We start from the raw sequence: 27,434 nt of genomic DNA, 5'->3' as shown, positions 1-27,434 counted from the left end.
CACACACACACACACACACACACACATACACAGTTGCCGTAGCCATCACAAGGCAGTCGAGCATTTAGTAATATGTGAGGCACTCCACCTGCTATTGTACTGTACCATAATGTAAGGTGATTGGTGGACTCACATGCAGATCTAATACAGTTTCTATAGTGATACGCTTGCTGCAACATAGACCTTCCTCCAGACACGCCATAAACAAGTAGTTATTGACTGACCAAAATGTGTAAAATAGATGTAATTTTCATGTCCATATCATTTATTAAAATGCATGCATTGTAATATAAGCAAGACGTCTATGAAATTACGAGTCAAATAAAATTGTTTAATACATAAGGTAACTCACACATTGCAACCACAATGAGGCTTAAAATTAGATATTGCCATATCTAAATTGTCAGTTTGGCTCATAATATTGGTCATAGACTTTTCATAACTGCAAGCTTTATAGGAGTTGAACATACCACTAATCATGTGTAGGGTGGGTTCCACGATCGTATTTTGTCCTCACTACGTTGCATTATGCTGGAAATAAGTGAATTCAAACATGTGGAACTATTTCCTACTCTTCAAACACAGTATATGTTCCAAAATCTTAAGAACAACTCTCCAGTCTCTGGGCAATGTAACTGATGAACCCATTTCCTCAGCCACAAACATTGTATACACAACACAACAAAATTGTAGTATGGCACCATACAATATAGTTAGCACATGCTATGGTAATTTCTCACTTAAACAGTTTGCTTTGGTAGTTCTAAAGTGTTCTCCAAGTGGGCTAATATTTGCTTGGAGGTGACTTTTCGCATATAAGAAGGCACCTGAGGCTACGATTTAGTAGATACATGGACTTTTCTGATACTGTGGATTCATTCATATTCAGGAGAAACAGAAACCTTGTACGATTAAAGATAGGACATTCATATTCACAAGACATGTACATTAGTATGTTCTGCAGAAATGATTAGTGCTGTGTTGGCAGAAGAGCCAACACCGTATTGCTAGAGGAGGCCGAAATGCACGCGTTTAAATACACGCAGACTGGCGTGAGGCCTGGAACAGGACGATGTCTTGAGAATTGCAATAAAGTACGAAAATCTTGTAATACTTAACTTTAATCCATAATTGGTGTACATCGCTCTTGACGGTACATTAATATGCTCAATATAAACTGGTAATGGCGCCTTGCTAGGTCGTAGCAAATGACGTAGCTGAAGGCTATGCTAACTATCGTCTCGGCAAACGAGAGCGTATTTGTCAGTGTAGCATCGCTAGCAAAGTCGGCTGTACAACTGGGGCGAGTGCTAGGAAGTCTCTCTAGACCTGCCGTGTCGTGGCGCTCGGTCTGCAATCACTGACAGTGGCGACACACGGGTCCGATGTATTCTAATGGACCGCGGCCGATTTAAAGGCTACCACCTAGCAAGTGTGGTGTCTGGCGGTGACACCACAATTAGCATTTCAGTTACCTCTGTTCAGTACGTGTCCTATTGCCTATAAGGCACAGAGTCTGCCATGGGCCCTAATAACTTGTTCCATTTGTGATGGCATTGACGCGTATAAGGTGCAAATGGGGTCCTGTGGTATAACTATCTATACTGCATTCACCTGGTTTTAAAGTTCATCTGTGGTGGCTGGCATTGGGTCACAGTGTTGCACCCATTGTTTCACCATACCCCACTCATTTTCGATTGGCGACAAATCTGGCGATCTGGCGGGTCAGCGCAAAAGACTGACATCTTATGACATCAAGACGGCACATGTTCGTGCAGCAACATGTGGTTGTGCATTGTCTTGTTGAAAAATGGCGTCTGTGGTGTTGTGCAGAAAGGGTAAGGTACAGGTCGCAGGATGTCATTCACACATTTCACACTGGTTACAGTGCCCTTGACATGCACCAACTGTTATTTGTGATTGTACCCAAGAGCACCCCATACCACAAGGCCTTGAGTTGGTGCTTTACTTTTCATGCAAATGCAGTCACTGTGATGCTGCTCTACCTGTCAGTGGCGAATCAAAATGCGGCCATCATTTTCAAACACACAGACCCTGTGTTGGTCTGAAACCACTGTCTCATATCATTCATGTCCCCAGTGACGTCTTTCCATACACCATTGCCATCTAGCATGTTTCTGCACATTCGTCAAAGGTAGACAGAAAAGTGGACGATGCGCATGTAACCATTGCCATAGTAAATGGCGTTGGACTGTCATCCCTGATAGTTTACGATGTGTTACACAGTTCCACTGTTGCGCCAGAGCTGAGGACAACGCAAGTCTGTCCTGCAATGCAATTCGGATGAAGTGTCGATCCCCTTGGGGGGATGGTGCTACCTTAGCCACCTTGTCGTGTTCTACAGCCTTCCGTGAACAATTCCGCACACGACTATTGCACTGCCGAAACACTACGTCCGAAACGAGCAGCAATTTCTCAGATGCATGCATTACATTCTCTCGTGCCAATAATGCGCCCTCTTTCAAATTCACTTAATTGATGGTATGGTTTCGCATGTAGTCTGAAAGGCATTCCACACATCTGCTCAAGTCACACTGATCCATTACCTTCGGTTTCTAGCAGCAACGAGAGCCACAGGCACATTTTACCAAAGGTGGTCTTGCCCTGAAGTCACTGGCCGACATGGTTCAAATGCTAATCCTTTCTGCAGAACATACTAATGTTCATCTCCTGTGAACATGAACGTCCTATCTCTAGTCGTTCAAGGCGTTCAGTTTTTTTCTGAACATAAGTGTATCTCTTCAATGTCTAAGGATATTAAAGATAGGCGGTGGTCTTGTTTTTGTATTGTTTACAGACAACACATCAACTCAGCTGTCGTTTACACCAAATAGTCCAGTTTTCGTTTCTTGACTATGAAGTCCTACATTTCTGGTTTTTTTGTATACATAACACATTATCCTTGTTTAAGGGCTTATTACTCCAGTATTCAAACTACATAACACCACACATAGATTGGCATTTTTCTGTGTGAAGGGAGGCTCCCCACTGGAATATGACAGCAGTCTGTTATGGAGATCTTCCTTGTCACAGTTAGAAGCTGTTATTTCATCCTTTTTAAACTCTGAAAAGGATTGTTATGCTGTTACTCCCAGAACTTCACTTGCAGCTCAGCACAAATCTCAGAATCCAAATAAATGGTACAACAGAATCTTATATCTCGAAACAGGATACATAGAGTATTTTGATCCTGTGCAAGACTTCTTAAGTGTATTAATACCATCACACTGTGTTTACGATGAGTTCCACTCTCCTCTGTGCCAGTTATGTCCATGTGTGATAATTAACGAGTAATTTACAGAATAGCCACGGTGTGATGTTTAACAACGTTTCCGCTGTTTGGCTACTGGCACACCGGTAAGCCACTAAATACATTGTAACTGCATTCGGCTTTAATAATCTACTCTGACTCCGACAAATACGACACAGCAGTGCTAAACTAAAACAGGGGGAAACATTTTTCTCCACAATTACGCCAGCGGCACGGTCTGCCTTTCGCGATATGGCACTCTGTCACACACAAATGGCAGGATATATCGATTAATTATTTCCGTTACGCTATTATTTCTCGCCTTTTCGCGGGATACACTGTGACATCATTAATTTATACACACGAGACGTGGGATTCACATACTATTATCTATCACAAAACTAACATATCGGAAATTATCTTGTCTAACAATTTTCTGAAAAGCCGGCCGGGTGGCCGAGCGGTTCTAGGCGCTTCAGTCTGGAACCGCACGACCGCTACGGTCGCAAGTTCGAATCCTGCCTCGGGCATGGATGTATGTGATGTCCATAGGTTAGTTAGGTTTAAGTAGTTCTAAGGTCTAGGGGACTGATGACCTCAGATGTTATGTCCCATAGTGCTCAGAGCCATTTGAACCATTTTTTTGAATTTTCTGAAAAATTCTTTATACTGTTGAAATTATTTATCGAGAAGATAAAGCATGGTATTAGTACTGGGTGGAATCCGTGTTATATCAACAGTCCTTTCATCATCCTCTTAGATGCACATGTCTCGTTATGTCCAAGCCAAGAGTCCAACAAAAGCAATGAATTATTTTTCGCAAAGAAGACGTTTCGGATATAACATCGAAAATTATCCTCTCCCATTTTTACAGATTTTGCTGCGTAGATTACAAGATTTTTGCAACTTGACAGTCGGTCTGCTTTTTTTAATTTTTGTCTAATTTGTCTTGATGTTCTCGAAGACAGATATAAAGCAGCAGAAAGAGTAGTACATTGATACTTATGACTGGAATTGTTGTATACGAAACTGTCATAGCATTCATCAACTGCACAAGCGACTCTCTTTTCTTAGCTCGAAATGATGAAGAGTGGTTTGTAAGCAGTTCTTGCATGAAACCTGACTGATTGGTACAGTATTTTAAGAGAAAACGAAAAGCTTCGTTTTAACTTCAGCTGCGAATTTCTCTGTCATAGTAGGGGCCTATTACCTATTAATGACATCTCCTCTACATGTTTACTTGTGATAAACTTACTAATTTTGCGACTTCCTTTTCGAATAATTTCCTGAATCTGTTTAACGATTTATAAGAAGCCGGGAAACCAGTAATGTTCTTCTCACATGTAATTCAAACCGCCCAGTCTCATAAATATCCCACAGTAACAGTCCGTCAAGTCTGATGAGCAGATCTATATCTTTCGAATAGTTTTTCTTTCACATTTTAGCGGTTGTCATTTTGGCACATATTTCGTACTTCATGTAAATCTTTCCTCCATTTATATGATTCATGTTTAGATTTCCTTAAACGGAACTGGCCTTGCACAGTGCTTAAGTTTACGTTTTCATCCCCCCTTCATTTAACCAAAACATTATCAGCCTTTTATTAGTCAATAAAAGGTAATAGTGCACATGTTTTCTTTGGGTATTTTTGTTCTGAACTTCAATTAGCACAAAAAATCACGTTTTGAACTATAGTTTGCATTATCATATGAGTTATTTCGGTTTTCCTCTAGTACTCGAATTTCCACTATTTCTAACAACATATCTACATTAACTAATAAATGACACATATGCAGGTCTTCAGGAGAAGTAGGTGATTTCGACTGCACACCACGTTCTTCATATTTCATCTTTTTGCAAGGTTGAAACATTAAACTTGAACTGAAACCAAGGTCAGGATGATTTTCCAGTCCTTTGTCTTCATCACAGGCATGTTTCCTAGCTGATGCTAGGCAAATTAGTTATTTCCTACTGTTATCATGTGATCAGATAATTTTCAAGTAATTTAGATTGTCTTTTAATGAGTCTATGACTTACCTGACTGCATCTGTCAAACGTTAGACATACGTAATTATTAATACATGTCCACCTACATCAGTTATCATACCCGATATATGACATAATATTTCTTCTTCTTCTTGCTGCAGAAATTCCATCTCTCTGGGAAACTATTCCATATCTCTGATACGCTTTCGACATTTTGTAGAAAATTTCTCTCCTTTATACTCCGAGTTTTAGCCATCTCTTAATTCTTGGCATTATGTGAGGGTAACTAATTTCTTGGATAAGGATGTCTCCTGTAACTCTGTTGCAAATGTTTCGACAGTTATTAATAGTAGTTTATTACTATTGTTTTCAGATTTGATCTGTGGTCTGTTTTAGCGTCTTCTTTCTACCCATAGCAGCTAAACATGCCATCATTACACTACAGAGATCCACATCTGAGCTCACCACATAACTAACAAAAACTCTTGTTTAGATTCTGCACATTTTTCCAGGCAGACATTCATGGACTGCCCCTGGAATGATGTTGCAGATACACAGCTGGCCTGACACCCAAGAAGTGAGGTTAGCTTTCTTCATTACTTCTGTCTCATCCCACAGTGTGCTGAGAATAATCTCAGATCCTTTGTGACATGCATCTTTGGTGACCGCATGGGCCATGACCTGCAACTGACTACATCCTGTGTTCTTGATTGCCTCTGGGGTTGTCTCTTCCATCTGGCAGTTGATTTCTCTTGGAATAACATTGGATTCTTCTTCCTTTCACGAAGCTATTTTCCTAATAGAGCTCACTCACCATTCCCCTTGGACTGCAGCTACCTATAGATAGAAACACTTTTATGCCCACCAAGGCATCACTGAAAGAGAGACAGCGACTCCGGCTCCAGTTCAGTGTCAATAAAGCCAATGCTTCAAACCCATGTTGGTTTGTGAAGGTTTTTGTAGGGGGTACACTGGAAGATGCAACTGGCTAGCTTGAAAGGTCTAGAAACCAGTAACATAATAATGGCTATATTCTGTGTTCATGTAAGAAAAATCCATCCTCCTCTCCTCAAGAGCATAGAATGTGACACTGACACTTTTGTTGAAGTCTGTGGCAATGCTTACAAAGTCTTTCACTACAGAGAGCACTGTCAGTGCTGTTACCCACACCACACTTATAGTACCTCATTGGGCTGGTATGGATAAATATCACTGCATTTCAGCTGTTATCATATGTATAACAACAATCACTTTTAGAAGTTCCATAGTCCTGCTAAAAGGCTTCTGCAAATTATTTTCGAGGAAGAATTGCAGATGTGGGACACCACCTCTGAGAGTTCCAAACTCTTATCCTTGTATAGAGTGCCTAAAGTTATGTTCTCAGCTTACTGAAGTCAAAAGGCTCATTTATTATTCAAGGTCCTTGCAGCAATGCTTGTGGGAATAATTGACTTGCAAGCATAACGTATTTTTCAGATTTAAACACGTTCTCAGCTGCAGAACACCCTGTGATGTCACCACAAGCCATAATTTGGTCACATACTTTTTCTGCAGTAACACCAGTTTCTGGAATGTCAATTCTGCGTTTGTCTCTTCACAATATGCAGTAGCTCCCTGTACTTGTATCGATGATGTTACCTCGAATTTTCTGCATGGCACTTTTGAAATGTCCTGCCCCATACCATACAATCAGTGAGCCAACTACTCGTTTATGAAATAGACCAAATAATAAATCAACATGTGGTGTGATAAGATGAAATAAAGACAGCAATAGTAATTTCAGAGTTTTCTTGCTTGAGTAATTATAGAAATCTGCCGAAACGTAACCTCAACTTTCTCCAGCCATTCTACAGATTAATTCCATTTTCGTATGTAACTTGCACAGTTCGTGGGTTAAAATTTATTTTCATCTTGTAAAATGTGAGGGGTTTTTCTGTTCACTATATCCATTGACATAAGTGTTCGATGGGAAGAACTACAAAAAATCTATTTCATGTGGTAATTATCATCACTGCTTACTAGGAAGTATCATAAAAAATCTAGTAATCGTACTGAAGCCAGCAAAAAATATTCTGACGTCTCTATACTGGCTTATCCTAGGGCCAAAATCAGATTCAACTTATGGATGTAACAATGAACAAAATAGACACATCTGAAATGATCTTTCAAAATATGAGAACCATTCACAACACCTTCATTACTGTGGCTCTGAAAAATAAATTTACTTGAATTATCCACAATATTCTGTACATTTTCTTAAAAATATTCTGATTTTTCAGCCTGTTTATGAGAAGTCTCTGTAGGTATGTAGGTTTAGTGTTAGAGAAACTAGAAGTGAGGAAAGGCTGTGAAGATCTCCGGGTTAATTGTAAGACAAACTATGTTTGATAAATATAACTGTGAGATTATTGAAATATCAGTTCAGTTTCTTCCACCGGAGGTACAAGTCCTCCCTCAGGCATGGGTGTGTGTCTCATTCTTAGCATATGTTAGTTTAAGTAGTATGTAAGTCTAAGGACCGATGACCTCAGCAGTTTGGTCCCTTAGGAATTCAAACACATTTGAACATTTTTGAAATATCAGTTGTCTCATCATAAAAACTAATGTAAATTAAGTAATTTTAATGTACTCAAAGTTGTCATTCCGGTTAGGCTGTACCAAAAATCTTTATTGTTTATATATCACAGCTGCAATTTCGATATTTTGTTATTAGGTGGACTCAAAGCAATCAGTCCCCCCAAAATAGCACAAAGTATACAAATTAGACTATAAGGAAAAATAAGAATGTAGAATTCCTTATATGGGGAAATGGTATCCACTTAATGACATAAAGTTCCCATGTATGGCAATGTGGTACCGAACATTATAAATCAGCATGGTGGTACAAATCCATCCATTCTTCTGAACACCACCCAAGAACACATGTTCCCACAGGTTGAAAAGTGACAAAAACTTCACAAAATAATAAAAACTACATGTACAATAAACACATAAGACAAGTCATAAGTGTGATGGGAGAAACACAAATGGCAGGAAAGTGACAAAGATTGAGCATAAACCTGAGAGCACAGAGATACTAGTCAATCAGAGTCAATATCATATATTTATGAACATTTACACAGAAAGGAACAGAAATGACGAAAATATTAAATAAAACAGAGGTGACAGACAACACTGACACATGACTAAAATTAACTGGAACTTAAGCACCTAGGTATATATGTATCTACCATGACTGTTATGTCAAACAGTAATATTAAAGTTGCTTGCCAACGAAAATAAACAACATTGAAAGATATAATGTAAAATAGTGTCAAAATAAATGTATGCAAAGTATGCATGTGTGAAACATGGTGTAACATCAGAACACACACCAAATGTGAACATTCTCGTTAAAAACAAGTGACAATTACTATAAGTACAAGCCATCTGATAAGAGTGGGTAAACTGTAAGATAAAGATATTAAAGTCACCAACTAGTCACAACAAAATGGCACCCAAAAACATACCCATAAACGAAGTAAAAATTCCACTAAAAATAAATAAAACCAGTTACCCATATACATATAAGGGCACAAAATAAACAGACTAAAATTTGATGAAATACCATTAATGAACAAATATAAAATACTATAGAAAAAGCAACACTGATTAGAAACAAGTGCAGCATGGCCCAGAATACTTACTAGAATCGACTCAGGTAGAATAAACTTATCAAAGACCAATCATAAGATGTTCCCAAAGCAGTAAAATAAAAACCTCCTAATTTTAAGGTCAGTCTGCTCATTTGAAGTGCATTATGGCTGGTCTCTAAACCTCCTAAAGATTTCAATCTCTCCTAAATACTTAAGTTTCCTAGCTTTGCCGACTCTATGTAGAATATCTAATGTGTTCTCAATGTCGCCTAACTTTTGTCTGGTTACTTGAAGATGGTTAGGAAAGGACGATTTACAGTTCTCCCTGGTGTTACAATGTTTCCTAAAACTAGTACTAAAACTTTTATCGGTCTGACCTACATAAAAATTATTACACTCTTCACAGATAATTCTATGAACACTAGACTGTGTGTAAGGTTTATTATATTGAGTGTTTCCACATATAGTCTGGCCTAATGTGTTGTCAGTACAAATGCCTATACTCATTTTAGTGTTTTTAAATTATCTGGCTATTCTTTCAGACACAAGTATGTTGTATGGTAGGTATTAATATTTAGTTTACACTCCTTCTTTCTACAACATGATCTCATCAACAACTTTATACCTATGTAATTTAGCAGGAAACATTCTGTGAACCATTTTCACTGTAAAGCCATTATTCAGTGCTACATGCCCAAGAATACTTAGTGCTTTGGCAATTTCGTTTTTCTCTAGGGAGAGACTTACTAGTCTATGTATCATAGTATGAAAAATGCCTTTTTATGGGCCTGTGGGTGACATGAATCATTGTGAGTAGTATGATCAGTGCAAGTGTGCTTATAATACATACCAAACATGTATGGTTTCGGGCAGTCGAGATCAACAACCACAGCAGTCTATTGATTCCTGCGTACTCTCCTAAAAGCTATAGATGAAAAGGGAATGTCTTCTGGATTTTTTTGGATCCATCCAAAGTATTTGATATTACAGATCACGCTACTGTATAACATAAGTTCGATAAGTTGGAAAGAAAGGGAGTTGGAGGTATTCCAAATGAATGGCATAGATCTCATCTCACTAACTGACAACAGTAAGTTGTTCTTAAACATGACAAAATAGCTGGAGATATTATAAAAACAACATACTCATCAGAAAAAAGCTACAATGAAATATGGTGTGCCACAAGTGTCAATATTACGTTCAGTCCACTTTCTTTTGTATAAATGTGACATGAATGAATCAAAAAAATTCCACACCAAACAGAAAACTTTATTTGCTGATGACACCAGTATTTCTATTACAGGCTTAAACCAGAAAGATATCCAAGCATAAACAGCATAAGTTTAAAATTTTTTGATATGAAATTCCTAGAAATCTATCTACAGAGCGACCTAAAATGGAACACACATATTAAAGTTCACACAGCTAAACTGTCATCAATCTGTTATGTGCTGTAGATACTAAATACAAGCTGTAACAGAGAAACAATGATACAAGCATATCACACACATCTACAGTCAGCAATAAGATATGGAATATTATTCTGGGAGAACGCACCTTGTAGTAGTTGATCCATACTGAAACTCGTAAAACGACGTATCAGAATCATATTCAACATAAAGAGACAATATTCATATCAACCTTTTTGCATTACATTAAATATACTGAACCTTGCATGCCAATGTATATTTGAAACAACAGTCTTTACAAGGGAATATTTAGGAATCTCCAATGCCTATCAGCAAAATAGCTCTGCACAGCCATAGAAGAAGAAACAGCAATAACGTCCATGTCTCCTATACTTAGATATCAACCTATCAGAAAAGTGGTCTTCATAGAGAAATGCAATTATATGATCATATCTCTAACAATGTGAAATTATTAAAGGAAGAAAGCTTGTTCAAAAAACAACTGAAGTCATTTCTATTGGACCACAGATTCTACTCTGTATATGAATTCCTCATAAATTAAAATGAAATCTTATAATGTAAAACTGGAATCGAGTGTGTGATAAATAACATTAATGGTATGTATGGTATTGTATCAATGTGGCCATTTGCTTTTGCATCTGAAGTGTCCAGAGGAGACAGTTGTGAAAAATTCTATTATTGTTATTGTATGTATGTAACACTCAAGCTTATACAAAGCAGTTACTTGTGATAAATTCTATTATTGTTATTATACATATGTAATCTTTATCTCCTCTGTATTTTTATTGACTTGCCGTACATCTGTACAAGATGCCACTGGACCAAAAGTGAATAAATAAATTGCCTGGTACTTGTAGATTATTTTGCAATACTTTCTGAAAATGTGGGACGAGTAGTCATTCAAATAAATCTTCTGGAAAGAACAGCCAATAGAACTAGTCGCAGAATCTCAGCTGAAGAAACATTATACATGAAAAAATGCGCCAAAATACAAAGAAACACAGAATGTAAAATAGGATGAGTTAGTACATTTAAATGTATTGGAAAAACTGTGCCTCAGAATAGACTAGAAAAATTTGCGATATATGAAGAGTTAATTAAAAGGAAAGAGCGTGTAGTTCGACTAAAAATTTTGCAGCACATAAAAAACTAAAACACTACACTTCAGTGGTAAGCCCAAAATGTTTATATGCTTCTGCGTGCTTAAAGGCCCGTCCACACGCAACGATCTGTCTGCGCAAATGTCTGCGCACATCACATGTGCGCAGACAGATCGTTGCGTGTGGGCAGAAGATTTGCACCAACCTGAGGTGTGTGCAAACCTGGAAGTTGGAGTTGGAAGTTTGAGCGAAACCTCTCAAATCTGTAGGTTCAAACCACATCTGCGCAGACAAGTTGGAGCGTGTGGACAGGAGATCGCCGCAAATCCGCGAAACAGCTGTTTGCTCAGTCTAGTGTTTGTATTTGTACGCACAGAGCATTAAAATGGCTGATACTCGTCAGTGTTCTCGAGAGTCTGTAAGTGAATTCATTGAAATATACAGAAACCACCCATGTTTGTGGAAGATTAAAAGTAAAGAATATAGTGACCGAGACAAAAAGACAGCAGCATACAATGCTCTAATTGAAAAATTGCGGGCAGCTGACGCCTCGGGAAGCAGAGAAACGGTAATAAAAAAATAATTTCGTTGCGAATTGGCGAAATTATTTGCGGATGGATGTCGAAACTTATAATTATCTCTTAAAGCTTGTAACCACTCATATTAAGAGAAAAAATACTTGTATGAGAAGGGCAATTTCTCCCCATGAACGGCTGGCGGTTACATTAAGATTCCTAGCAACAGGAAGGAGCTACAAGGATTTGGAATTTTCATCTGCAATATCGAAACAAGCAATGAGTGAAATAATACCCAACGGATGTGAAGCTATTTACGCTTTCCTGAAGGATGAGTTCATGAAGGCAAGTCAAGTAAATTAAGTCTGTCAGCGAATTGTTTACCGAAAAGAGTTATCCAAAGTTCAGAAATCTAGAAGATGTGGTGTAGGAGTAGATCAAGTATACCAGCCAACGTTATGGTATTTTGATCTGCTTGTCTTTCTTAGTGATCAAGAAACGCCAAGACCAAGCAGGAATACAATTTAAGATGAAATTGGAGTGTCAATGTGCGAGGAAATGGAACACGAGGTAATGTAAAACAAAACTGGTTCGCCCTGCAACTCTCGCAGTAAATTTACGTGAGAAAACTGCTTTCGCTTTAGCAGCCACTGTCTACACCATTTTGACTGCTTTCTCTATTTCCTGCGGTTGGTCTGAATGTTTTTTGCAACACAAGTTGCGAACACAGACCACAACAGAACTTCCTCCATTTCTATATTTCAAAATAACTGAATTAAATTTTGACGTTTACGGGGAGCGTAGTCGCTTGCCACTGATATTTCATTTCTACACCGACAGATGGCGGGCGAGTAGTAGATTGGGGTTTGTGTCGTGTGAACACACCACATTTGCAGCGATCTTTTGCATGTACAGATATCTGCGCCGATGTCTGCGCAGACAGATCATTGCGTGTGGACCGGGCTTAATGATGAACTGTAAGCTATACAGATTATAGATACCTGAAAGTCGAATTGTTAGAAAAATAGTTGCTTAAAGGCTAACTACACATGGTTGAAACATTGGAAGTAATGAGGAGCTCTATGAAAATAAACAGATAATGGCTGAAGCGGTGGAAAGGCTATGGTTAATCTTATTCGGAAATTCTATTGAATAAATGAGAGCAGACTATGGAAACAAATACTCATCTTGAGCTTCTTGTGTCCGTGTTTGCTTACAGATAAACTTGTTTTACGATGGAATCCAACTTTGGCAAAGACAAGTTCTTCTTACATTGATACGCTTCGTTGAAGCTGCAGCATCTTCAATGGATTTTTAAATTTTTTTCGTTGTTACTACGTGCTATGGTTCTCGTGGTTTTCTGTTTTGTATTACAGTTTTTTTTCCTTCACCGACTACCATTTTTTCTGAGACAGAAAAGCAGTTGTAACACAGAACATGGAAAAACACAGCATGTGGTAACAAGAAAGAAAATATAAAAAAATAAAAAAGATTGACGAGTCTATAACTTCAGCGAAATACGTTTGGGTAAAAGAAGAAAACATTGTGTTTGCTCAAGGCCGATCCCATTCAAAAACAAATCTAACGAAACAAATATTCCTGTACACTTTTTTTTTTTTAAAAAAAAGAAGACGTCACCAATAGTGTAGATTAGAAGAGTGAAGGACCTAGAAGGAAACATCGAATAATCGAAAATAAAAGAAAGAACTTTTTTATGAACAAAATACAATATTTAGAATGCGTTCAAGGCAGAAGAAATAAGAAATCTAGAACATCAGGGACAAAAGAAAGAAAAGGACACCACCAGAAGAGAACAGAAGAGTACTGAAAAATAAGAAACAACAAAGAAGGAGGAAAAATTGAAGTTATTTTCATTTTGATCAACATGAAAATAAAAAGAAAAAGAATCTACAAGGATCGTATGTCGACTTTCCATCACGAGGTAATAGTCACAGAATGTTGTGGCGGTAGTATCTTTCGTTATATATGTATGCATGTTATGACACCAAAGAAATCAGTGTGCTAATGTATTAACTGGCGCCAAAATAATGTGTGCGTGGATACTCAGATCTTCATCTCCTTAAGTCACTTGGCGTATGAAGTGTATCCTTCGTCTTGAACTTTGATTTTTACATACGTCTTATCTCTGACATTTAGTTTACAAACGTGACAACTACAAACGGTCGAAAAATTAAGGCAACAATGCATATTTTCAATTTTTTGGTTATTGTGTGTGTAATTTTGGTTACTAATTTACATACGTGCCTTGTAAAAGCTCTAGAAAAGGAAATGACAGTTAATATTGATGCTGGAAAGGAAGAATGCTTTTATGAGAATGTTAAAGACGGTCAACTGTTGGAGGTGGATTATCAGGTAAACAATCGGCAATATGCATTATAAGTATAGAATTAATTCGTTAATAGCTAACAGCCTTGTTTATTCATCAGAACATTTGTTGTGGTTCTAAGTGTCTTCCCACTTTTGTCACTGGTTAGCAACTAGATTCAAACTGGAAAACCGATGTCAAAGCGACTCCGTGAAATTTTCAGTCACAGATCTGTTTTCTTTCGATTTTCATAACTCAGAACCTGTGTTCCTCACGAAGTTGAAGTTACTTGTAGTGATTATAAATGTTCTACATGTGAATATTTGTGACACGCATGTTTTAGTGAAAATTTGTTAAAGTTTCTACATACTGGAAAGTTTTTTAATTATGTGTTAGTCAAGCTATGTGGTTACTTTCATCGACAAATCCGTATCGTTTTTTAGTAACACTGAAAATCTGCAATGCAGTGACTGGTCATTGTCATGACCAAGGTACGTACTGTAATCAGCCTTATCGTGTAAATATATCATACATTATATGAATGAAGTACCAGTGGTATATCACTCGTCATTGATATAACTGAGCTACCTCAGTATGTCTGCTGAGAATGTTAAAAAATGAAGTAACAATGTAAGCTTTGCAGTGGCAATAGTGAAAACCAGAAAATGTTTATTGGAAATATTTCAGGGATCTTCCTTATGGAGAAGACAGATTGCAAGACATTTGGTAGACATATTATGTAGTGCTGCTTCTCTACCTGTATTGTTATGAAACCATTTTTTTAAAGAAGTTGAAACATTTCGAAGAAGTGTTACCCAATTTGTGATGGGCTTATTTGCTCAGTAACTTGAGTGCAGTACTACAGTATTAGTCTAAAGCTCTGTGGTTTCCAGCTTTAAATGTGTTCAACTTACCAGGAAAGAAGAGATCATACAATCCTTAGGCATGGTTCATGTAACAGATCAAAAGTGAACATAAAATTTTTGAGGTGCTGCCTTCACATAAAATTCCATTATCATACTATTTTTTGTAATGTCTTAAATGATATGATGTATTCGTTTCCAAAAAAGAAACGGAATTCCGTAACCAGTCACAAATCCAATCTATATTTTATTTCAGATGCAGATTTCAGTTATTGGAGAGCTATCTGCAGTGCATGTAAACTGAGTCATTGATGATACTATGGCTATTGAGTATCTGAAACCTAAATTTGCAATAAAATACATATAGTATTTGCAGCTGATAGCCGTATTCCTTTCCAAAATGGCTCTGAGCACTATGGGACTCAACTTCTGAGGTCATTAGTCCCCTAGAACTTAGAACTAGTTAAACCTAACTAACCTAAGGACATCACAAACATCCATGCCCGAGGCAGGATTCGAACCTGCGACCGTAGCGGTCTTGCGGTTCCAGACTGCAGCGCCTTTAACCGCACGGCCACTTCGGCCGGCTATATTCCTTTCCATTTTTGGAAATATGTGCCTACTGCAGTCGCTGTGCACAACTGTTCTAATGGAATCAAATTTGATATTCAGTTTCTATCCAATACTTTTACTCCATAGTAATCACCATTAAAGTGTTACGACGAATCCTTAGTGTAGGCCATGTAAGAGAAAATTAATGCCACAGAGATTTAGCATTTCAGTGTGATAACCTTCAAATCTGTATAATGTAATTATGTTGTGATTTATGTAAGAAAGCCTGTTTCAAATGTTCGGGTATGTAGAATGAAATTTCACTCTGCGGCGTAGCGTGTGTTGATTTGAAACTTTGTGGCAGATTAAAACTGCATGCCAGACTGGGACTCGAACCTAGAATCTGTGTCAGGCACGTGCTCTGTCAACTGAGTTATCCAGGCACAACTCAGTACCTTTGTGTAAAACTTTACTTTCGCCAGTATCTCCAGGTTTGAGTCCTGGTTTGGTGCCCATTTTTAATTTGCCAGGAATTTTCACAGTTGGATATATTTCACAGTATGTAAGAGCAATAACAGCATACTGCAGTATAGTTTGATTGACATTAAATAAATAAATGTAATGTTTGTCATCGTGACAGCTTCTAGTACACAGTTTCGTAATATTTCAGTGTCAGATTAACCTACTGAAGATGGGTGCACTAATTGTTGATGCCTATGACATCCATATGGTGTAATGTGTACATAAAGTGTGACAGAGATTCAGAACTGATTTCTGAGTTCATTTTGGAAAGTGGATGTTAATTTTGAAAGTAAATTCCCAATATGCTTGAAACAAAGTCCAGCCAGATAGTAAATGGCTAGTAAATCTTTTAAACTGACAACAGGGGCAGACCTCATGTGTCTTTCATGTTTTATTTATTTAGAAATGTGCTTCATCTGTAAACAGGAGAAATGTTCAGCTCCAATTAATATACTTCAAATGTGATGAATCTAGGTTTCATGTGGTTGATGTTTGTCTGTTTGGATTGATCCAACAGAAAACAAATGAAAAGATTGAAGTTTACATCTTCTCAAAGGCACAGAATCAAAAACACAGCTACAGTCTTATTTTGTTCATATTTATATTTTATTAACTGCAAAGATGTTTGCTAATAATGGTGACTATTTCAAGATCTTTGTGTATTTTATGTTTCTGAATGTGTGTAGCTGTTCTTCAAAATGAGTATGTTCATGATAAGTTGAAATTATTTCATGCTAAATGAAATAATCACCCCTACCCATTACATCAGTAGCAATAAACATGGTGTACTTTAAAGTTTTTATCTTTCATCTGTGACCCCTTGCCATTAGTGGAGTTACCATCTGAAAGTTTTAAGCGTTCATTATGAAACATGTTTCTGAAAGCTGTATTTGTTCTCATATTGTGAGGAAAATTTTTCCCTGGCAATAATTACCGATAACTTAAGATATCTTTCTGACTTGGGTATTATATATATCTGATTATCGTATAAGGATGCAAATCGATAATAACTTCACTTAAATTCCAGTGGATGCACAGTTTCATTGACAGTTAGTGTGATCTTTAAATCTGACAATACCTTGTTTACATAAAGAATTCTAAGTGTCTCTGTGTTGAACTGTGTGTCACACCAAATTCCTTTAAACTGTCTGGGCAAGATGTTGAAAGGAGACAAAAAATTAGCAATCTCCAGTAGCTTTGTGCTCTCTGAAGTATTGTGATGTGAAAATGAGTCGTGAGTTTCAGGACAACTTTTGTTGGTTGGGTTAATTGAGTTATCCATGAGGGTCACTCCAAAAGAAATGCACACCATTTTTGTAAAAATACAGTTTTAATTCAGCATGTTTGAAAGTTTTACAGTGTGTGGATACATCCTTCCCGCTTTTTTTCAAACTTAGTTCAACCTATTCCCGTAAGTGGCACCATCACAGCATGTCTTCAAGATGGCTGCTACACTTGATGTTCGTCAGAAGCAACATGCTGTCGTAGAATTCCTGTGCTGTGAAAATGAGACAGTGGGAAACATCCAAAAGAGGTTGAAAAAGGTGTATGGAGATGCTGCTATCGATTGCAGTACAGTTAGTCGGTGGGCAAGCAGGTTACGGGCGGGCATGGCAATATTGAGGATTATCCTCGCAGTGGCAGGCCTCCTCCTGCACACACTCCAGACAATGTGCAGAGAGTTAGCGAATTGGTGACTGTTGACAGACGCATCACAGTGAACAAATTGTCACGCTATATTGGGATAGGGGAAGGAAGTGTTTGCAGAATACTGAAGGTGTTGGCGTTAAAAAAGGTTTGTGCCATGTGGGTTCCCAGGATGTTGACAGTGGCTCACAAAGAAACAAGAAAAACAGTATGCAGTGAACTTTTTTAACAATACGAGAATGGTGGAGATGAATTTCTTGGAAGAATTGTGACAGGTGATGAAGCATGGCTCTATCATTTTTCACCAGAAACGAAGAGGCAATCAATGGAGTGGCATCATGCAAATTCACCCAAAGAAAAAAATTCAAAACCACACCTTCTGCTGGAAAAGTTATGGCTATGGTGTTTTTCGATTCCGAAGGACTCTTGCTTGTGGGCATCATACCAAGTGGAACCACCATAAATTCTGATGCATATGTGATGGCACTGAAGGAACTTCAAGCTCGACTGAGTCGTGTTCGACCACATCGGCAAAATCAGGATGTTTTGCTGTTGCATGACAATGCACGGCCACATGTCAGTTAAAAAAACCATGGAAGCAATCACAAAACTCGGATGGACAACACTGAAACACCTGCTTTACTGCCCTGACTTGGCTCCATGTGACTATCATCTCTTTGGTAAACTGAAAGACTCTTCGTGGAACAAGGTTTGAAGGTGATGACTCCCTTGTGCACACTGCCAAACAGTAGCTCCAACAGGTTGGTCCAGAATTTTACCGTGTGGGTATACAGGTGCTGGTTCCAAGATGGCATAAGGCAGTTAAGAGGGATGTGGAAATTATGTGGAGAAATGGAAATATTGTTCCTAAAGGATGTATCTACACACTGTAAAACTTTCAAACATGTAGAATAAAAGATGGATTTAAAAAAAAAAAAAGTGTGCATTTCTTTTGGAGTGATCCTTGTACAATCTAGAGTTCGTAATTAATGATATTAAATCAGAATGTAGTAACTCACATTTTAAATGTGAAGTATTGACAAATTTGTGACACAGTGTTAAAGTTACTGAAATAAAGCATGAAGGTTGTACTGAAAATTAAATTGAAATTACATGTGTAGATAATGTGACACTTCCTGTGTTCACATATCTACCTCTCTCTCTCTCTCTCTCTCTCTTTGTGTGTGTGTGTGTGTGTGTGTGTGTGTGTGTGTGTGTGTGTGAGAGAGAGAGAGAAGAGAGAGAGAGAGAGAGAGAGAGAGAAGTAATGATCATCATTAGGTCTACATTTGACAATGAACCACAGGCAACCCAATGTCCTTAGTACCTGATTTGTTTCTTATTGCCTCAATGCATTTGGATTGCTTGATAAGGAATTTTCAGGTGAAAATGTGTGAAATTTTGTAACAACCAAACCAGTCAAAATTTGTGTATATTTCTTCGAGATAATGTGAGACATCTAGGGACACGAATATGCTATCGCCACCACCTCTGAAGTTAAAAGTTGTGCTCTTAGAAGGCAAGGCGCACTGTCTTTCTTGATGTTTAGTCCAGTACTCATTGAATTCCTCGTGCATGGAAAAACCATTAACAGTGACATGTACTGTGAGACACCCTATAGCCTACATAAGTCCGTCAAGAGCAAATGGCCTGGGGTGCTCACGGAAGGGGTGATTCTGTTCCATGATAACGTGTGTCCACATGGTTCCAAGGTCACACAAAGTTCCAGTGGTAGCAGCTTCAGCTTCTGCCCTACAGTCCAGAAACTTCACCCAGGGACTTCATGTTTTTGGTTCACTAAAAAAATATCTCAAAGGGAAGTGCTTCAACTTGGATGACGAACTGAAGGACACCGTGGAGGACTGGCACCTGTCACAGCTACAGGAATTCTGGGAACAAGGAATCCTTCAGCTATTGAAACAGTGAGATAGGTGTGCTCAGGTCTGGTGATTACTTTTGAATAAAGACTTCAATTATACTCACAGTGTTGTGTTGTGGTTGAGCTTTTCTTTTGCATACCCCTCATATATACTTGTGCAGTATCTCTTTCCTAGTGCCTTATCATAAATTCTGAAATGTGTGAATATCTCGTCTGCTATCAGTGATGTGGCTGCCAGTCACCATGTCTTTTTATGTTGATCACTGGCTCTTAAGCTTGTTTGGCCTTACATAACAATGTAATGCCATTTCATAGGCTGATTATTTCGTTTTCTCTCATAATGGTACACTCATGTTTCATCTCCTTCCATGAGACCAGAAAAAACTTCTTCACTAGCTCCAAAAATTTAAAGCAGACTTCCACCACAAACTAGAAGATGGCAGCTAATGCACTCATTCCATACTCTTTCTGGTACCCCAATATGTCCACTATCTTCTGTATGCTTTTGTGGACAAGATTAATAATTAATTAGTTATGACGTCTGTCTGTGTAAATCAACTTGTCTGTTCACTGACGATTCATCACTTTGGTCAAAGTTGGTCTCTCACTGAGCAGTTGTCTTTAATACTGACTTCTTCACTCACCTCACCACATTGCTTGTGTCACTGGCACCGTATCCTTATACATTTTGTAGCCATTTGTGGATGCCAGGTGACTATTATTACCCCCTTCACCAATAACTCCGTGACAGAATGTTGCTTCATTGTAGAGCACATTTTACTCTTGTAAGAAAAACAAAATACACTGATTAAGTGCATTTTCATTGAACACAATATCAATAATTTATTTCTCTAGGGAAAAGTGCACGTGCTGTGTGTGTGTGTGTGTGTGTGTGTGTGTGTGTGTGTGTGTGTGTTTACTTAGTTCAGCTTCTTGATTATGTGACTATCCGTTGTTCAATGTTTTCTCCATGCAGTGAATGATGTGCTACGTGCTGAGTAGAAGTGCACTTCAGGTGTAGGCAGCTTTTCTGGTGTGTGCAGTAGTTGATAATGGTTTGCGTGGTTAGTGGTGGGAAGTGAACATGATGAATCACTAGTGAGACAAGATGCCATCAGGATGTGGAGTATGTGAAATTAGGTGGCAGCATAATGGAATATGTTATGCAGAATGTTGTCATATAAAACTGAATGTTCTGTAAATTTTAAACTTTTCTTAGGTTACTACCTAACCACCAATTTTTAAATGGAGACTTTCTTAGGATACTCCGCAAGTGTCTCAAAATGATCATCAGGCTATGCTACGTATCAGTTCATGACACAACCAGTGTTCTTACATTCACATTCATTACTTTTGCCAACTCACAGCTAAAGTGTGACATTTCAATCTAATCTCAACCTCGGGCTATACTACAAATTAGTCTGTCACTACAGCCAATTTTCCAACAGTCACATATGATGGGGTCGCTAACTCACAACCAAATTGCGGCATTGGAATATGAAACAATATCCCAAGAACTACAATATTCCATAATACCCAGATCAATAATCGCCGATCTTGCGTTCTTCACGTTGAAAACAAAAGTAATTAGTTGTGTCATCCGCCAACACAGTTCATTAGAGGCAGTGATTCACAGTTACTACCGTATACTATCACCTGATTTGGCTACAATCAGTGGAAACTAATAGCCAACAGCAGCACACAGTAGAACAACTGCTACACCGTAAGTGCACTTTAACCGATGTGCTTTAGACACAATATTTATATTCTAACCCACAATTTCTAGTTATTGTATTATTTTATCATAACTTTTGACTCTGTGTGTATAACAATTTCCAAAATTGTACACCACTTCCTAATCTATCCATCATGATTTAGGTTTCTGTTGTAATTGTTAATGTAATGTTCTTTTCTTAATTGTGGTAGACCTAATATAATTTTTTAGCAAAATCACATTCTATGTTGGTATGAATTCCTTTCATATTTTCCAGGTTATAGACGGAGGTCAAGGAGATCTAGATATAAATTTTCGCTTATATGCCCCAACAGGACGTACTATAGTGGCTGATTATAAGAAGGCGGATAATACACATAGGTAAGTGAAACAAAGATACTGTATACGATGAAACTATGATTTGGAAATGAAGACAAAGACATTATTTTTACATGTTCAATATGACGGTTGACAGGATAGTTGCTGTAGAAGCTGGAGATTACAGAATGTGTTGGGATAACAAGTTCAGTACATTTAGTAGCAAAACAGTCTTCTTTGAAATTCTAGCTGATTACGAAGGCCAAGCTAGTGATCCTTGGAATGATGCATTGGAAAATTATGAAGGCTTGAGTCCAGAAGAAGTATATGATGTCGAAGCTCAATCTATAGAGGTAATATGTTCACTAATTTTATTAATTTGCTTTCATTCACATCCTTTTTCACAGAATGTGTTGGAGCAGTGACTCCCATTACTCCAGAAATAAGTTTCCTAACTTCTAATAGGTAGTTTTTCTAATGGAAGGTTTTGAATTATGGCACCTAATGTGATGATAAGTTGATAGTTGCCTCTCTCTTTCCTATTGTTTAACCAATTGTACACAGTCCACTGTATTCATCATTGTCCTGTTGCCACAAACATCAGTTTACCTAAAGGAAACAAGTCTCATGTGTCTGTGAAATGTGTTAACTTTGTTGTGTTTGTTATATTTCAAATTTTTATGTATCATATTTTCTGTGATGAATTTGGGGACCATCCCAGCATTTGTCTAAATCATCTGTTTCTTTTCCCTTTATCCTTTATCTACACAAGGTCAACCTGTTAATTATTATTTGTCATGTTAGTGCTCTAGAGGTTGCCTGATGGCCTTCCTGCAACCACCATGTGTTAGCCATGTGTAAGTGTGAGAATGTGTTTGATATGTTTGCAAATCATTTAATTAAGGCAGGACGTGAGTACCAGTTCAGTATTCACCCAGTAGGATGTAGACCGTCTAAAAGCCACATCCGGGCTGGCAGGCATGCCGACACTCACTGTTAATGCTGTGGGCGTAGTGGATTCTAAAAGCAGTGTGCTAACCCATGCAGCTATTCAGACTGGTCAGCATGTGCCTAAGTGGTTGTGAAAAAATGTCTGTCTGAAAGCATCACTTGAGCTGTCCTGTGTACCAGACCAGTGATTGTTAATCTGCTCCACAGATTCAGTTCAGATCTGGCTAATGTCCCTGTCTCTCAAGCTAGTGAGCAACTTGTTAAGCTATATGCACAAGTCAAGTTTGCACATACGCAGTCAAGTGCAGATTTAGAAATGGCTGCTAAACAAATTGTTGCTGACTTTAATAGATGGTTTAAACCTAATTCACTGTCATTAAACTTTGAAAAGACCCACTATATGCTCTTTAGAATCTGTAAGAGATTTCCTTCCAGCATGTGTATAACATATGAAGACATGCAGATTGAAGAGATTAACAGTGTTAAATTTCTCGGATTACAACTCAACAATAAATTCTGTTTGGAAGGGCATACCACAGAATTGCTGGAGTGCCTAAATGAGTCTGTATTTGTAGTGGGAATGATGTCAGATGTAGGAGATATAAATATATAAAAAACTTGCATACTTTGCATACTTCCGTTGAATTATGTTATATGAGATGATAATCTGGGGTAACTCATCAAACAGAGCAAAAGTTTATAGCGTGCAATAAGACTCATTTGTGGTGTAAATTCAAGAACATCATGCACAAACCTGTTCAAGGAACTCTGCATTCTAATCACTGCTTCTTAGTATGTTCATTCCCCATTGAAATTTGTTGCAAGTAATATATCTCTATTTCCAATCAACAGCTCAATACATAGTTTCAATATTAGGAATAAGAACAATCTACATAAAGACCTAAAATCCTAAAATTACTTACCTTTACCCAAAGCGGGGTCCAGTATTCAGGAACACACATTTTCAATAAATTGGAAGACGAATACCTTAACAGGGATTGTTAGACCAGCTTAAATAAAAATGTCTGTTATGTTTCAGTTTCAACAGCACTTGGTCACAACAGTCAAAATTAGGTATTTTTGTGCGATAAATTTATTAAACTGCATTACTATGTTTCATTCCGACAGTGTATTAATTCCGTAAATATTAGCAGTTCCATTTTACTGTAACGTATTCACCTGTTTTGACAATTTCCTGATTATATTCAAATGTTTTATGTTTTTTTATGTCACACTTTCTGACATGTTCCACACCCACAGGAATCATTCCATTTTTGTTCTTTGGAACGAAAACTGAATCTAATCTACAATGCTTTTTCCCCACAGCAGCAGAAATGAATTTTATTTTAAACAGAATTCCCTCTAATACTAAATTTAAACAATCAGATAATTTATGGAATGATTGATGAATGGCTTATGTTTCAAACTAATTTGTGTATTATTTTAATTTTTTTCTGGGACTCTCAGTTTGAATCCATCTGTGCTGTGTGTTCAGCCATTATGAGTGTCACAGAGACATTCATTCAACTCCAGTAATAGATGCTTAAAGAGGCACTTTACAAATGTTCAGGAATGAAGATTAGGATTTAAATTCATAGCAATAAGATCAGTTGAGAAAGTACAAACTCAGATTGGACAAGGATGGAGAAAGAAACTAGCAGTGTCATTTGCAGAGGAACCACTGCAGTATTCATTTTAAGTGATTCAGAGAAACCACAGAAATCTTAATGTGGATGGTCATGTGGGGATTTGAACCACACTCCTTTAGGAATGTAGTCCTTTGCCTTAACCATTGTGTCACATCTCACAGTAAGAGACATTGTGTACAGCAGAGAGGCTTATTGCTTAAGTTTTGGGAGTCCTTGTTTCAAAGAGAGTCAATCAACATATTATTTCCTTCCAGACACCTCATGTCACCATAGCAAGAAAACCAGGAAAATTCAATAAAGTACTGATGTTTCTCAAAAATTATTCTCCCAGTTTACCATTCCAAAAATTATTCTCCCAGTTTACCATTCACTAATAGTATAGGAGGAGGGGAATGTGATGATAGTACAAGTTGAATCCTCTTCACTGTGCTGAGTAAAAATGTAGATTTAGATGTTATAGGCACCAGATTACAAGACTCATCTGGTGTGTCTTGGGTGCTGCATTGTCGTGCTTCATTTCGTGTGCTGTTTGCTGAATTCTTCCGACGTGCTTGCAGTCTCTCTCATTATTATTATTATTATTATTATTATTATTATTATTATTATTTCCTGCAACTTTGGACAGGTGCTGGAAGAATTAAAAGTTTATTTGCATTGTGTACTGTAGTCTCTAACATTAATACAGTAAATTGACAGAAATTACAGGCTGTACATTGATGGGTCATCTGTCAGGTTTACAGTGAATGTGTACTGTACATTGAAACACCATCTGTTGTGTTTACAGCAAGCTACACAGTTTGGTGTGACTGGTGACCTCACTTTTCAGTCTATTAACCCCAACCAGACAACTAGCTACAAAGTTTGGTGCTGGTTTTCTGAAACTGTTGAAATTAAACTGACAACTACATGTGTATTGTGCTATCTGCTGGGTGTATAGAAAACAATAAAATATTATCATAGTTCACCAGAAATGGTACAGTCAGATTTACTTCGTATTCCACCACAGCTGCACAATAAACAACTGTATATTTTAAGACTTTTGCAGCAGTTGACCGCACTATGGGCATGTCTGCAGTCATTCTCTCTGTAATATAGTATAACAAACACAGTACTTTATGTATCCAGGGATCATTACAGAAATACATAACATAGGATTTGTAAGCATAATACAATTAAAAAAAACATATGTCATATGTAAAGAGATACATACAGGTATGTTTAATGGAGATAGTAGGTGGTTGGCATTGACCTTGTTGGAGGAACCTCCCTGGAATTTGTCTGACATTATTTAGGAAATCCTAAATCATAACGGCAGGACAGAACGTGAACCTCTGTCCTGAGTCTGGCTTCTTGTGCTTTTAAAAATGCACTACTTCATTTGGTTGGCACCCAGGGCACAGTACTCTTTGACTACTGTGCCAATCAAAAAAAGAGAGAGAGCAAGATTCTCTTTCAACAGCTGATTTTTAGTGACCAGTGACTGAATTGCGGTGGATAACATGTTTCGTTGCCCTGAAGCTAAACGTGTGTGCTAACTGATTGTTGGTTTTATCAGTGATAGTTATTTACAATAAGATGCACTTCCATACTCAGAAATCTATCATGTTAACTGACTGGTAACAGAAAACTACACAATTATGTTTTGCGTCATCTTAATTAAATGATTTTTATTTGTCTTTTGAATTTTATTTTCCAAAAGTCATCAGTGTGGTATCAGCAGTCTCAGAGTCACAAGCAGAACTAAAATGGGAGTCTTGTAGAAAGGAAATTGCAGAATTCTCATCCTTACTGGCAATTTGAAATAATAATATGTTCAAGATAAAGACCCCAGAATTACATAGTGTTATGTCTTTATCATTTGTAATTAATATTTCTTCATAATAAATAGTGTTGTGGGAATAGCGGGTTATTTAAATCTGGTACATACTACAGCAGATACTAGAAACACTTAATTGACAATTTAATCAAGCTAATTTTTGCCATGTTGCATGTGGCTAAAATAAAAATTGATGTCTGAAAGAACACATACCATCTTCATATAAAAATTGATAACTCTCTCAGAAGTAATGAAGATTTAATGGTTTCATTGGTGTGCCCAGGTGCTAAAGTGTGGAATGGCCAATAAATGAGAAATTGTATATATCTGTGGATATTTCACTTTTTATAGTTACAGTAACAGTTTAATTTTGTTTGATTACAGTTTCCATCCATTAATGCTTGTACAAAACTGGTATTTTGTAACATGTATCCCAGTTATCAAGCAGACTTTTGGAATCAAAACTCACGTAACAGAATTCCTTGTGTACAAATAAATCAGTCAGAATGTTGTCATTTTACATTATGGGTTAAAAATATTTTATTGATAATGGAGTCGGGGAAAATTTTATGCTCTAGCCCCCCTCTCTTATATCAACCATTTGATCTGCTACCAGATCCATAAAGGAGTGCAAATTATCTATGAAGTCTTGCTTATTGAGCATCTTTTGGCAAGCAGACTTCTGTTTGAACAATTACTGGCGTAAGAGATAAAAGTCAAGCAACACCAAATACTTCGTGAAAAGACAACAAAATGCTTTATTTATAAAATTATTAAGGAAATTGGTATGTTGGAGACATTATGTAGTATCACAGACATTTTGCAATAAGATTATAAAGGAAAAAGTTCTGTTTGGTAGTATATTTATTATTTCTAAGGATGCCAAAGCACATGAATGTTGGTTTTCTCCAGGTCATGGCTGTGTGTCTCCTTATCTGTAACAAATCTGTAAATTAATTTTGATGCACTAGCTGTTAGTGTACTTGGTCACTGGGTGAAATACCACTCAGTGAGAGCTTATAAATATAACTTAAGTAATATATTTTGATGAGGGGCTATGCTTTTTTTTATACAAAGATTGATTGGGGGCCTTGCTTTTTTACAATAACAGTGGAAGGAAAGCGACACTCAGCTATTGTGCCGACTGGAGGCACTGGTGAAAAAATAGTTAACCATATTTTCCAAATAAAATAAAGATTTAAAAAAAAAATCTTTGAGGTACATTCTTGACAGCAGAAACTTAAGAGCCAGTAATTATTC

At 37.4% G+C, this 27,434-nt stretch overlaps 1 protein-coding gene across 1 annotated transcript in view; it reads left to right on the top strand.

The window, feature by feature from the left end:
• The first annotated feature begins 14,117 nt into the window (after positions 1-14,117).
• Positions 14,118-27,434, top strand: part of LOC126249681 (transmembrane emp24 domain-containing protein 1) — a 52,673-nt gene continuing 39,356 nt past the window's right edge. The window contains exons 1-3 of the mRNA XM_049951360.1: positions 14,118-14,310; positions 21,718-21,821; positions 21,916-22,111. Coding sequence (XP_049807317.1) covers positions 14,140-14,310; positions 21,718-21,821; positions 21,916-22,111 — 471 coding nt within the window. The 5' untranslated portion in view covers positions 14,118-14,139. The remainder of the gene's footprint in view (positions 14,311-21,717; positions 21,822-21,915; positions 22,112-27,434) is intronic.

Source organism: Schistocerca nitens, chromosome 3 (genome assembly GCF_023898315.1).
Source record: "Schistocerca nitens isolate TAMUIC-IGC-003100 chromosome 3, iqSchNite1.1, whole genome shotgun sequence".
NCBI classification, from domain to species: Eukaryota; Metazoa; Arthropoda; class Insecta; order Orthoptera; family Acrididae; genus Schistocerca; species Schistocerca nitens.
The sequence above is the reverse complement of the archived record's forward strand: the minus strand, read 5'-3'. Positions and strand labels throughout refer to the sequence as shown.